Here is a 14,091-nt window from a genome sequence, read left to right on the forward strand (position 1 = left end):
GTTGTTCAGTTTCTTCAGCAGTTTGTTTTGGTTTTTTTTGCTGCGCTCCGGTTTCCGAATTCACGTGGTAACCATTAAAGCTAATTAAACGTTGCCCACAAGCCTCCGACGCTGATGGCTAGACTTTGGCCTTACGTGGGGTTCTTTTATGTAGGTTAACGTCACTAATACCTCCCCGTGCATATTAGCACTTGTCAGCTTGGAAGTATGTTGTTCTCAGGAATGACTGCCCTAATTAAAAAAGTTGCCCCGTTTTTTTAATATTAATCTACTGATTAGGTCCCAATGTAAGTACTACTGTAAATCAACCCAAAGGCCATTTTTATGAGAGATGGTGTTAGAGAACGTGCGCTCCACCAGGTCATGGTTTGGTTTTCAATTAACGTGGTATTATTAAAGTATAATTGTCTTAATGATATGCTCTCGATTTCTTTGGGGACTAAGCCTTTAATTTAATTTGCAAAACCCACTGAACTTAAAGGATTCATGGTATTTCATAGTGATGTTTGTGGAAGTCTTTCCTTTTAGGATTTCTTTCGTGGAGGAAAGTTGTAAATCAATCAAAATCCAAAAGGCAAACGAGTGTATTATTAATTGTAGCTACGGAATTGTTGCTTATTTCAGTTGTCTTCTAGTTACGTGCTTTTCCTTATTTGTCTGTTTTTTGGTTGGTTGTTTGTTTTTTGCTCCTTTTTTTTTAGCAATTAAAAGCTCTTTCTTGACAAGTGATTTGCATTCACTGGTCTTTTCATTTGTACCATTTGTACACACCAAGTGAACAATCCCGACTCGTGTCTGGTCGGCAGCGTTACAGGCGCGTATGATCCCTCGCAGACGCCTAGAATAATTCTTTTGGTTGTAATTACATTTCAGTTCAAGTTTCTCATAAAAACCTTCGGATTAGACGAGAAATCAGAAACGACGTGTATTTTGAATGGGTGAAAAGCCCGCCGGGGCCATGACGCAAATTCCTGTCGTCGCTTCCTTCACAGAGGTCTTTCATTTCGTGAGAAGGCCAGTGCTCGGTTAGTTAGTTACCCATCTTGAGCAGAAGGAGTCAAGAGTTGCCAAAAATGTCGGGCTATTCGAAGGTGATACATCATGCCACGAGTATATTGTGCAGCCACAAAGGTTCGATGGACCTGTCGCAGCTGCACAGGAAAGTGTTTCAGCGCTTTGACATTACCGACGAAGATTTCTGGTATATTGTTAAGAAATGTCCAAGGTTCGCCGTGGTGCGAAACAGACAGAAGTCGGACAACAGGGAATCCGACTACATTATAGTCGCGAAAACGTCTCTGCGCTTGTGTAGGAGTTACGCGAAGCAGGAATGCTACGGCTGCCAGGACCTGCATTTGTGCAAATACTTCGTGTACGGGAACTGCCGATATGGCAAAGGAAGGTAAGAACGAGCCTGGCTGCACTAGCGAGCTGGCTAACGGTAGGTTTAAAGCACACTGTAGCGCAGGGAAACGGACGCGTCTTCACGCTTTGGTTGTGTTCTTCACTGCAGTCTAGATGTTGGTACACAATTATAGTTAGTTAGCTGCATCCAGAAAACGTTTAAACTATTCTGCGTATCCGTCTGTAGCAGGCCTAGTGGAGCTGCCCTACATGTCTACCATTGTCTGCCTATCTGAAAGATTCGGCGGCGTTTTCGTCCTACAACTCCTCGTAACTGTTTGAATCTGCTATTATTTTAAACGCAAATTGAGTTATATTGTGTGTTTGTTTTTGTTTGTTTGTTTGGACCATTTAGGAAGGAGTGCAAGTTCTCTCATAATATTCAGTCTGAGCATAATTATCCCCTGCTCAGGGAGTGTACTCTTCACGAGCTCCATGAGGAAGAGCTCTTCCTCCTCTTGCTCCAGAGTGACTCCACCCTGCTGCCAGAGGTGAAGGCACACACCCGTACACCAATGCCTATTAACATACAGTGGCCGCTTTAAGAGACAATATCCTTGACTGGCACACCTTGCCCAACTAGTTTTGGATTTTGGCAATTCTGTTTTGACATCATTGTTGTACTTGCAAGCTGACCCATGGATCTTGATGGATGCTGCCAGTTTCTAACCCTCACAGACAGACGCTTGCTGTTTTATAGACGATGTTTCAGTTCACAGTGCACAAATAGCTATATACACACACATTTTAAAAAAAACACCCAAAACAGTACCTCAAGCAGTGCTGTGCCAAGCACACGAATGTACGTGCAGTTGAGAGAGAGGTATGTATTTATTTACTAGCAGCAGTTTCCTATTGGGGCTTCACACAGGGCCTTGTGTGAAACCCTAATGGTTTGTTGCTGGATGTGTCGTGTGTAATTATGTCATGACGAAGAAAAGTTCCGATTAATTTAAACGGAATGAGTGCGCTGGTTCATCATTGCCACTACTTTTACCTACATGCGTCAATCACGCAGTTCATGCCCTAGAGATCGCCTAGTAAGGCAAGTTCTGTGTGAGAGTAGCACTGAACTGAGCTACGTCTAGCTCTTACAACCCCTAGTTTGGTGTTCAATTTACATGTGAGCCAGTTATTCAAACTTACAAGGCAGGTGCACCTAATGCAAAGGCCGTTTAGGGTATTTAGTAACTCCCTGAACGTTCGCATCCAAAAGTCATGTACATGTGAAATTGAATACTTTGTATGTGCATTTTCCCTCTGTGTATGACTCACCTTTTGTACATTACATACGTTTCATTTCAAGATGGGATATTTCTGCATTCTAGGTACCACTCCTGCTGTTTGACACTCCTCTCTGCATTGTCTCAGTGCACTCAAGTGAAAAATATTTTTCTGATAAGGAAAAAAAAACAAACAAAAAAAACCTAAAAACAAAAAGCCTTTGTAACCTAATTAGCTCTCTGAAGTTCGTGTTTCGGTTGTAGTCTTTGTTTGGAGACCTATCGTGGCCGTACAGGTCGCAGGCGCCTTCGTGAAAGAAGATGTCCAAGTTATTGTACAGTTCAGTCAGTGTCAGTAGAAATTGACTGTAAGGAGATGAAGCCACCAAGTTAGGTTAAATGGTACAGGTTAGTGTAATATGCATAGAAGTATAAACCCACAAACAAAGTTAAGGAGAACACAAACGAGGCGTGTCGGAGAGAAGGAAGGTCTCTTTTGGTCTTCTGGGATGAAGAGTTGCAGATGAACGGATGTTGGTGGATGGTTCCAAGTGAAAGAGCTTCACCATGGGGAGGGAGTTCGCAGCCGACGCCTTGGGTTGGAACGTGTTTAAAAAAACAAAAATGAACAAAAAAAAAACCAAAAAAGCAAAGAAAAAAAAAGAAAGAAAAAGAAGTTAAAAAAAAAACAAAAAGAAAAGAAAAATTAAACCCCCTGTTGCTGTCTTAAGTATTCGCGAGGGAAGTCCTATAAGTCTTGAGGTAAAGTAGAACACTCTGCTTCGAGGTTTGCAAAAAATTAGAGCGAATGAGAACTTGTCTAATGACGGCAAGCCTTGTGCTGTAAATGCCCTAACGTTGCATTTACGCTGTGTGTGCTTTGTATGCGTTTATACAAATTTGCGTGCGTGCGTGTGCTCTCCTCTTGAGAAGTGCACTCCCCCGCCTGCGCGTGACGTCTCACCGAGCTGCTCTGCTCTGTCCGCGTGTAGGTGTGCTCCCACTACAACAAGGGCTCAGGCCTGTTTGGGGCCTGCACGTTCCGCGAGCACTGCACCAAGGTGCACATGTGCCAGCACTTTGTGCAGGACGACTGCATCTTCGGCAGCAAGTGCAAGCGGCTGCACGGCATCGACGGGTACAGCCGCCGCATGCTGGAGGAGCGTGGCCTGAGCGGAGACATCGTCCACGACCTGCCCTACCTCTACCAGAACGTCCACCGGCTGAGCACGCAGGCGCCAGACCTGCCCAGGGGTGCGTGTGCTGTGGAGGGCGGGGCAGGGGGCGGGGCATAGGGTAGGAGGGCTTTAAAATGGTGCTTCTGCAGGTTTTCGGCGGGGTGTTTGGCTAAGGTTCTTAGAGGGCTGTCCTCTGCATGCTGTTCGGCGTTTCCATAGCATCCGTGTCTTTGTTGGTGTGTTTCAGAGAGGATTCCTGAGCCAGTGAGTAGACCTCTTATACAGACAGAGGACAGGAGTGAAATCTGCCTGCACTTCCTCAGGAGGAACTGCAGGTTTCAAGGTTTGTTTTGGCGCTTGTTCTCACTTTGTCTCTCTCCTCGTGAGGCCTGTTCTGGTCAGGATTGTCTCTCTCTGTGTGTGTGTGTGTGTGTGTGTGTGTGTGTGCGCTTCTGGCTTTAGAGCAATGTAAACTGGTGCATTTCAATCTGCCGTATAAATGGGAGGTGCACGAGGGCTGTGGGTGGAGAGAGTTGCGTGGCATGGAGGAGATTGAGCGAGCATACTGCGACCCCAAGAACATACTCAGGTCTGCGCACGCACACACACGCACACAGTTGCTGTGCAGAAATGCAATGTCTTTGCTATACTTTGAACCAATCTCTCATTGTTGATTGATTGTTTTTGTTTTGCCTTCGTCACCCCCACTCTCGGGTCTGTTGGTTCAGTCCGGGCTCCAGGCCCGTGGACTTCCTGTCGATGACACGGGCATGTGATCCGGTGCGGCGCTTGTCCACGGCTTCCTCAGTCACCAAGCCCTCTCACTACATCCTCACCACTCAGTGGATCTGGTACTACAAGGGAGACCACGAGAACTGGATCGAGTACGGCAAGCCAGTGAGTTCACACAGCCACCAAGAACTGGGAGTCTCACACACCCACCCACCCACATGTTCTGAGTGTGGTTGTGGTCGTGATCCAGTCTGTGTCTTTCTCAGGATGATAAGCAACGTGTGACCTCTATAACGTCCCGGGATCTGGAGCGAGCTTTCCTGGAAGACTGCACGGCAGAGGTCACGGTCATAAAAGGCAATCGTCATTACTATGTCAGCTTCCAGGGTAACTATGTGCAAACACGTGCGATTTTTATATATATATATATATATATATATATATATATATGTACATACATACACACACACACACTCTTTATTTACATTTAAAATGCATGATTTGATTGAGACATTTCTTAAATGAACATGGATAATTATTTGTTTACTGTTTTTTTCATGTTCAAAAGTGCTCATTGTAAACTATAGGAGCTATAGGAGGGGTACAAAATTTGTGGTAAAGGAACAAATGGCTATGATGCTGTAATCCGATTTTGTTCTGCCATCAATTCGACAGCTAACGGGGATGTGGGACAGGAAAGGCCAGATGTAACGCAGCACTAACAGCGAATGGCTCCACAGTAATGCGCTTCCTCACTCATGAATGTGGATCGTTGCTATATTTTACTGTTTGCGCGATATGGTGCTACAGAATTTTGTCCTCATTTGCATATGACATCTTTGTGAGTCTCCTCATTTACATAATCATAATAGACCACCACTCCATAAAAAATAGCAGGCTGATGTGGACTGCGTGATCGCTTCTCTAAAAACGTTTGGCTACACAAGTCGTCATCACAATTCTGCACGTGTATCCACTTGGCGAGATGTATTTAAAAGGAATGTGTTGGTTTGTCTGGCGCAAACGTGATGGCAGGTGTTGGGCACAAACAGGAAGGAGACATGGTTGAGCAGGATCTTAGCATGCCAAGAACTCTCACCATGAGAAATGCAAATGTACGCAATACAGGGGGAGAAACTGGACACACGTGGACGGAGGAGACACTATTTCTGCTTTGTCATCATTTAGAAGAACCAAAGTCTTCAGCTCAGCATAAGCAGCCAGTTCCTGTCTTGATGAGAGTTACAAATGCATCAAATCTTTATGCAGCTGGCGGTTTTTGGAGTATCGCTGGTCTCTAGCCTGCGATTAGTCAGTCGCCTGCCTCTTCGCGTGGGTCTTAAATATGTTTGGTTTCGTTTGTCAGTTTTGACTGGCTTTCAACTTGGACACAGAAGAATTTACCAAAGCAGTAATTTGATATCAGTACGATAAATATTTGCCATAGAGACTTCCTGAGAATAGGAATTAATTACTGTGTCGCATATTTTACTGTCAAATTTTATGAATCTGGCCCAAAATGTTTTGGTTTATGGTGATTAATGTGCAGTTATGATTATAGCCTGCTCAGTCCATTGAATTGGATGTTGATGTTCTCGGTCTGCCACGGTCATCATAACAGAACACTATTAACATTTACAAGCCGGTTTGTTTGTACTGTAGCTAATAATATTCTAACAATATTCTCTTTGCCAGGTTACATTCTAGCGTTTGAGTTTGGACTTCTTTTTAAAATACTGTCTGCCTTCTGTTGCAGACATGTACCAGAGAAACCCCAAGCACAACACAAAGAGGAGAGTGCGCAGGAGACCACGCTTCGTCTGCATTAACGAGGTGGAGAGCAAAGTAGCACAATAAAACGCTCGTGTGTGCACGCACGCACGCATACACATACTGACAGAGGTCAGTGGGAAGTCCACACACACACTTGCAGCACTCAGTGACTAATTGTGATATATCATGTATTACAAGTAAAGACATTAATCGTGAACTATACAGGAAGTTGTAATAAAATGTAACCCATCCTGCCACCCAGAAGGCTGTTGTCATTTTTTCAGTTTGGGGATTCACTGATGATGAAGCCTGGGATGTTAAGCCTTCAGCAACCTTAATATTCGTGCCAGAAAAGAAATAACCAGAGCTTGATGCTAAATGTACAGAACAAGCTGATTAGCGATGCAAAGTTTAGTTGTACTGCTTGGACATGGACCCGAGTGTATATAGTGAAACCCTTAGTGGCAATCATCTGTCTAACCTTTGGAAAAAAAATAAAGGGCAAAATTTTAATTTGAGAATTTGTTTTTTAAACCATAAAATAAGGTTTGATGCTTCTTAGTATTTTATCTTCATCTGTACATTATAGTGTATTCAGTTTATTGCTACTTTGTGAAGTACTTTGCAAACATTGTTTTAAAAAAGTGCTATATAAATAAAGATTATTGCTTCGATGTTAAGCAAACACAGAATTAGATATAGTACTGTTGCTTATATTGTTTGTACTGTGTATTTTCTAATCCCATATATTTTATCAATAAAATTGTTTTGCTGTCCTTTTATCGGGTAGAATTTGTTAGTTATGCAAAAATCTAAAACTTAAACAAAAGAGGAGGTCATGGCTATTTTGATTTAATTGTCTGTTTTAACTGTATTGTTATCTTATATTGATTTAGTGATTTTAAAATACAACCATAAAATCTAGTAATTAAGGGGTATGATGGAGTTCGTAATATCAAACCTGAACCAGTAGATGGCGACAATGTATTCAACAATGAATCCTAAGGTGTGTTTTTCTACTATGTGTAAAATGTACTTTACATGTTAAGGTTCTATTAAGTGCAGATATATGTATAAGCCGGGTAGCCTTTTGCTGGCTGCCTCCTTGCTAAACGAGACCTGTAGCGGATTCAATAAGCTGTTTGTGCAGCCTGTGTTCTAGCGACGGGGCATGTCTGTGTTGTGCAGAAGGCGCGGATGCAGCTGTCAGTAGTGAGCTGTTGTTTTCCTACTGTAAAACTATTATATTTGCCTTCTTGTCAATGACAAGGAATGTTGACTGCTGGGCTGTTTTTATCATGCATATTAAATCAACTAAACTGTTTTTTGATTGATGATCTCAGCAGCCAATGACGGCGGCGTTTTATTCTCTACCTTGCTTATGAATAAGTTGAAGGGGCGGTTCCAGTAGACAGGCGAGCGTAATATGGATACGGCGGCATATATCGCGTATCTTGTGACGGTTTGAAATGGAATGGACAGCGTTGTCTGTGAACGTCAGTATATTTACTGATCATTGATTTATATTTTCGCCGAGGACGAAATCCCGGCATCATCCATGGACACCGATCGAGGACACCGAAACGTGCCACGAATTGCGACTCGGGCGCGCAGAGACCTCGGAAGCAATAAGTGAATAGCGCACACCTGCCTTAGATGCTCCTCCACCTCTCCACTCTCCGTGTTGTAAGACGACAGAAATAACGGACAGTTTAACGGGACCTCACAGCAATTACGGATATGACACGATTTGCTGAAGGAGCATCAATTTTATTGGTTACGGCCGGTAGCCGGTTGGATTTCTGTCTGCAAAGTGTTTAGTCAACGCCCCCGTTAAGGCGATTTCTTTCTTGGATATATTTGGCGTCTCTTTTATGGTCATTTTTGATGATTTTGGGGGGTCTGGAGAGGAAACGGAGAGAGGGAGAGGTGTGGGGACCCTGTCCTCTGCTGCATCTCTAGATGACAGGTAAGGAGAATGTCATATGCGGCCTCTGGTGTCGGTTTCTTCATTTCTTCCGTTTATTCACCGCACGCATCTTCAGTGCGCCTGGGGGCAGCCCAGCAGTCACGGATGTCTCCTGTTCGTCTGACCTACACTAGCTATCTGTGTGATCAGTATGCGGATGGGAAGCCTCTCTCCACCCTTACTGTCACAGCGATCGAAATCCACACCGTTATCCACACCGCTCCCTTCCGTTATCCATAGGTTTCTAACCTCGGGGCAGCTAAGGGCCTTGTCCTGGTAATTTGTCATAATAATATACATTACGGAGTTGTCTCTTTATATATATATATATATATATATATATATATATATATATATATATATATATATATATATATATATATATATATATCTCACAAGACTGTGTGCCCTAATCTTAACGTATAACCACTCGGTTAGCAGATCGCATAGCCGAATCAGATTGTGAATGTAGGCTGTGACGTTTCTGTCCCAACCGCGAGTATTTTCTCTTTCTTTCTTTTCTTTTTAAAGAGATGTCTGAATGGAGCAGGATACCGCGCGGGAAGATGGGCGGTCCCGGGGGAGCGGCGTGTCAGAGTCGTACAGTATGTCGTACGGTGTGTCGTAAAGCTCGAGTGGCTTGCTGAGCGCAGGTTCCAGGATGCTACTGGGAACGTTGCGGCGGCTGCTGATGTGCAGCGCGCTCCTGCTCTTGACGGTGATGCTGGTTTCCATAGCGATGACAAGCACACCTGTGTCAGGTACGTAATAACCCGCAAGAAATGTGTCAGAGGACTACTACTGAGAAGCAGTGGCTTAATTTTGTTACAAGGTTGGCCAGTGTCAGAGCTCATATCTACCTCTCGTCTGTTCCTCCGTACATATTATTTCGCCTGTATTTTTCTGGTGAAGTCAGAATGTCCTTGTTAAAAAGCTAAAAAGTTTTAAAACTCTTTGATGTTTGCATCTCTGACCATGTGTGTTTTTCAATAGGCAACACGAAGTTTCTGCCATTATGAAGTGCTGTTGTAAGGAGAGTGTGAGACTGTTGGCATGAAATGATGAATGAGAGTGACAGACAGGCAAGGAGACAGGAAGAATAGTGGGAAAGCCTTTCGAAATGCAGATAGTTCGCTGTCTGTGCACCAGACACCACAGTGACTATATGGGAAGGAGGAACGCTGTGGTGTTTGGTGCACCTCTGGTCCTGCTGGACCTGGTCAGGATAGCCAGCGGGCTGATTACAGTCTGAGCACAGACTCGTTGCACAAACACACACATTCAGACGCACGGATTGGCTGAGTGTTTGTGTATGTGTGTTTGGGTGTGTGTCTGTGTGCGTAGATGATTGAGTGTGTCACAGGTGGATTGTGAAGTCAATACCCATCGGATAAGGTGATGAGATGAGAATTCCGCATGTGTCTCTCTGTCCTTCTCTCACATATCCAGCCTCCACATGAGGAACATGTCATTAGGACTCCCCCGCCTCCCACTGTCTTTTATGTGTGTGATTGATATGCACCCTGTAGCATTACAAGCCCACTAGTCATACTACTGAGGCGTGTGTATGTGTGTGCGCACGCGTGTATGCATGTTTAAAGTCTGTTGCTCTTCTTCTCGCTCTATTTCTATCTTCTAGCTCTGTCTGTCTTATAGCTGTCATTGATAATTTGGCCACAGACTGCAATAGTGTCATTATGTTGTGCTATTCTGAGATATGTCTCTGTTTTTTATATCCTTTTTTTCAACCTTCGTGTGTGTGTGTGTGTGTGTGTGTGTGAGTGTGAGTGAGTGATTAAGAGACAGAGAGAGACAGTGAGAGAATGAGAGAGAAAGAGAGAGAGAGAGAGAGAGAGAGAGAGAGAGAGAGAACTGATTCTGCCAGAGTGAAAAATGCCCGTGAGCTGACTCTATGGAGTCCCTGGAATACAGATGAGGCAGTCAGCACGTGACACACTACTGCAACAAATATACACACACACACACACACACAATATTACCATGGAAACACCTTGCCTGGCCACAGCCAACCGTAGTACTGAACCCTAGCACACTGTGGGGTGTGTGTGTGTGTGTGTGTGTGTGTGTGTGTGTGTGTGTGTGTGTGTGTGTGTGTGTGTGTGTGTGTGTGTGTGTGTGTGTGTGTGTGTGTGTGTGTGTGTGAGAGAGAGAGAGAGAGAGAGAGAGTGATGGCGGCACCTTGATGAAGTTGTATTCTCCATGAGGGATGCTATGAGACTTAAATAAGACAAGCTAATTACAGGACAGCTTCTTTGCTCTATTCTCAGAAGTGGTTCCTGTGGTTTCACACACAGACGCACACCGGAGTGCTAATAACCAGTCTAAGATCATGGACAAGAAATACATTACACTTCCTGTCTTACTGTGTCTTCTAATCAGACTCCCTGTCAGCTTACCCACAATCCACAGACCCAGAAACGTTTATCTGATGTCATCACAGACACAAAGATAAAAGGCGAATACACAGCAGCACGTCTACTTGACCTGACAGGTTCTGACAGGCCTCCCTGGATAGATGAGCTGGGAGCTGATTGGCTGTGTCGTTTGTCTGGAGGGAGAGGCAGGATCACACACAGGCCCACACACAGTGGATGGCACTGCCAGCATCCTCCACCCAAGTCTAGTCCATTCACACATATTTACTACACCCTCCACGTCAGCCTCCACCGCCTCCATCTCTCTCTCTCCTTCTCCCTACCTCTCTCACCCTCTCTCTTCCTCCCCCTCTCATCCCTCTCTCTGTCTCCTTCGCTCTCTCCCTCTCAATGAATCACAATCCCATGCAGAAAAATGACTGTGTATATCCATCTACTATTCGAGCAGTTAACTGGTCAAATGTGTGCAGAATAACCCATGAGTGACAGTGAGGCGAACAGTCAGTATTTCTAGTGCAGGCATGTTTTAATGTTTCATTGATGAAAGGGCCAAATCACACAGTCTCGGCAGCATTTGGAAAAACAGATGGTTTTTGTAATATGATTGTTACATGAGCCCCAACCTCAACCCTAATCCCAACCCTAACCCTAACCACAACCCTAACCCTAACTACAACCCTAACCCTAATCCCAACCCTAATCCCAACCATAATCCCAACCCTAACCCTAACCACAACCCTAACCCTAACTACAACCCTAACCCTAACCCTAACCCTAATCCCAACCCGAATCCCAACCCTAACCCTAACCACAACCCTAACCCTAACTACAACCCCAACCCTAATCCACAACCCTAACCCCACCCCTACCCTAACCCCAACCACAACCCTTACCCTAATCCCAAACCTAACCCCCACCCTAACCCTAACCTTAACACTAATCCCATCCCTAATCCCAACCCTAATCCCCAACTCTAACCCTAACCCCAACCCCAACCCTAACCTTAACCCCAACCCTAACCCCAACCCCAACCCTAACCTTAACCCTAATCCCCAACCCTAATCCCCAGCTCTAATCTTAACCCTAACCCCAACCCTAACCTTAACCCTAACCCTAATCCCCAACCCTAACCTTAACCCCAACCCGAACCCTAATCCCAACCATAACCTCAACCCTAATCCCCATTCCTAACCCCAACCCCAACCATAACCCTAGGACTTGTTCAATTTACAGGACTTTATAGGAATTTATGTATTTATTTGCCATGGTGCTGCTCTTTGAAACAAACCATCATTAAACTACCAATGCTGTATTCTGTTAAACTCAAGCAGTGCGAGTTTAGTGTTGCTGTTAAAACCAATAGCTCAGCATTTTAAAGCTTTGGTAACAAGCCTCTTTCTCCATGAGACGGAAACCACGTTGGTATCTCTGCCCCTCCCTTCCTTCTGCAGATCTCTTTTTCCTGCCATGTGTTGGCTTAGAGCAGACTGTGTTAACCTGCAGTTTCGTAATGCAGTAACCAGCAAGTTGTTGAAGTTTTGGAGATGGCTTCATTTCAGCACCAGACTCTTGCTGACTCCTTGTTCAGGCCTGCCCCCTCCACTGCTACTGGTCTCATGTCATTTTCAGAGCCTCTGTAGTATCTTCAGAGTGTCATCAGACATCACTCTGTGACTACCAAAGAGTTTGCATGAGTTTGCAGTGCCCATTCAGTCTGGATGTATGGAAGTTAATGATACTGTTGATGGCCATATTGGTGATGCACTTTTTTTTTTTTTTTTTTTTCATTTTCTCAGTGGAGCTCCTCTCCAGTATGTACAAGCGGGCCCTAGGTGACTTCCCAGTGAAGGCTAACTTACCTGCAGCTTCATCATCTTCATCGCAGCACTCCGAGAGTCCCAGACACCGAGCTCATGCACCATCAGGTGCCAAGCATCCCGTTCACTCCAGTCACCATGACAATGCAGCCAGCATAGTTCCCACCCCATCGCATGGCGCTAATGGCAGATCCAGTAACCTAGGAGATGGTGCGCATGGCATTCACCTGTTGTTACGCCCCCCAGACCTTCTGACACCCAGCCAGATCCCTCTTCTTCATGGTCACAGCCCACCTACACCAGCCCCTCCCACTCTGGTCGTACCGGACGACCTGTACCCTGCCCCTTCTGCGGAGGTGGACTGGGGTTCCGGAGATTACCTGGAGACACTGACCTTCATGGGCTCTGAAGGGGAGGAGTTTTCTCTGGTCACCACCCTCCCAACACATGGATATGACCCATACGATTCTGACGATGACTTCAGCGCTGGGGTGAGCTACAACACTGCCTTCCCCTCTAGGCCCATTCCAAGCCTATCCTCGAGACTCCTCCTCCCCAGTGTAACTGTGGGATACGGCACAAGCCTAAGGACGGCCCACCCCGCTGACCCACACCCTCCTCATGTCCCTGACTCTGCCCAGGACAGCGACATGAATGATGATCTGGATTTTGACTGGGGCGAGCTGTACCCTATCGAACCCACCGAGATGCTCCTTCCAGATATGAACAGTATGGAGTACTACAACACCCTGCAGGCCAAGGAGAACGCCAGTGCTGGGGGTAACCGCACGCGCCCCGCTCGCCCCCACATCACCCCCACCGCCACCCAAACACACACTGCCGGCCCCACACGCACTCTCGCCCCTTCCATGGCCACCAGCCCTGTGGAAGCGCCAGACCAAGTGGACATCCCACTTCCCATCCCATCAGTCACGCCCACGCTGCTACAGAAGGCCGCGACACCACCCGCAACACCACCCGCCTCTTCTACAGACCGCCAGCAGCCTGCTAGACCTCCCTGGTTCCCAGAGAAGGAATCTCCTCACCCGCCTTCGCCTGGTCCTAAAGCGGGCAGTTCCCAGCCTGCAGTGCCCTCAGGCCTAGTCCCACCGGGCGTCCCCCTGGGTCCAGACATCCAGGCTGTCACAGTGAAGCCCCCCTCCCCTCCGAACCTCCATACAACCACCAAACCCACTACCACCACCACTGTAGCTACCAAAACCATGACCACTCTCGCTGATAAGCCTTTAACTCCTCCAACTCCCAGAATCCCTCTCTCCATCGCCCCCAGGCAGTACGTTTGCAACATCACAAAGCCAGACATGTACCTGGTCCGAGTGGGTGAGTCTAGTTTCCTTTACAGTGTCTCACAAGCACAGCCAACTGTGGAGATCATTTAATACTGTACTTTGAATCTGTGTATTCTGTTGAAGACCTCTGATGAATTTTGACCTCTCATTGACCTCTGACCTCACAGGAATGCCCAGTGTGCCCTCTGTGTCATTTGCTAAGGCTCATGTAAGAGAAATTCTGAGACGAGAATTCAACCGCTCAGTAGAACTACAGGTGCGTCGACTTCAGCGCCACAATAATATAACA

The 14,091-nt window shown here is 45.8% G+C and overlaps 2 protein-coding genes across 5 annotated transcripts in view; both read left to right on the top strand.

Annotated features, from left to right (window-relative positions):
* The first annotated feature begins 986 nt into the window (after positions 1-986).
* Positions 987-7,092, top strand: parp12b (poly (ADP-ribose) polymerase family, member 12b). 2 transcript variants are annotated; one of them, XM_027018613.2, is made up of 8 exons: positions 987-1,402; positions 1,760-1,895; positions 3,620-3,881; positions 4,053-4,148; positions 4,268-4,394; positions 4,534-4,702; positions 4,804-4,924; positions 6,294-7,092. In XM_027018613.2, the coding sequence occupies exons 1-8, from the start codon at positions 1,074-1,076 to the stop codon at positions 6,392-6,394; spliced, it is 1,341 nt and encodes a 446-aa protein (XP_026874414.2). In that variant the 5' UTR covers positions 987-1,073; the 3' UTR covers positions 6,395-7,092. The 2 variants fall into 2 exon arrangements, with proteins under 2 accessions (XP_026874414.2, XP_026874415.2); XM_027018614.2 differs by having other exon boundaries at positions 4,804-4,894.
* A 670-nt stretch (positions 7,093-7,762) lies between these two features.
* Positions 7,763-14,091, top strand: part of si:dkeyp-27e10.3 (UPF0606 protein KIAA1549) — a 17,486-nt gene continuing 11,157 nt past the window's right edge. For all 3 annotated transcript variants that reach the window (XM_027018610.2, XM_027018611.2, XM_027018612.2), the window contains exons 1-4: positions 7,763-8,279; positions 8,811-9,040; positions 12,472-13,833; positions 13,970-14,058. In XM_027018610.2, coding sequence (XP_026874411.2) covers positions 8,941-9,040; positions 12,472-13,833; positions 13,970-14,058 — 1,551 coding nt within the window. In that variant the 5' untranslated portion in view covers positions 7,763-8,279; positions 8,811-8,940. The remainder of the gene's footprint in view (positions 8,280-8,810; positions 9,041-12,471; positions 13,834-13,969; positions 14,059-14,091) is intronic.

Source organism: Electrophorus electricus, chromosome 7, assembly GCF_013358815.1.
Source record: "Electrophorus electricus isolate fEleEle1 chromosome 7, fEleEle1.pri, whole genome shotgun sequence".
Taxonomy (NCBI): Eukaryota; Metazoa; Chordata; class Actinopteri; order Gymnotiformes; family Gymnotidae; genus Electrophorus; species Electrophorus electricus.

What these genes read in the sequence shown, in the direction of transcription:
- parp12b (XM_027018613.2), top strand. Translation starts at nt 1,074, where the DNA reads ATGTCGGGCTATTCGAAGGTGATACATCATGCCACGAGTATATTGTGC. An exon ending in GGATCGAGTACGGCAAGCCA is followed by an intron (nt 4,703 to 4,803) that starts GTGAGTTCACAC and finishes TGTCTTTCTCAG; the next exon opens with GATGATAAGCAACGTGTGAC. An exon ending in TTACTATGTCAGCTTCCAGG is followed by an intron (nt 4,925 to 6,293) that starts GTAACTATGTGC and finishes CTTCTGTTGCAG; the next exon opens with ACATGTACCAGAGAAACCCC.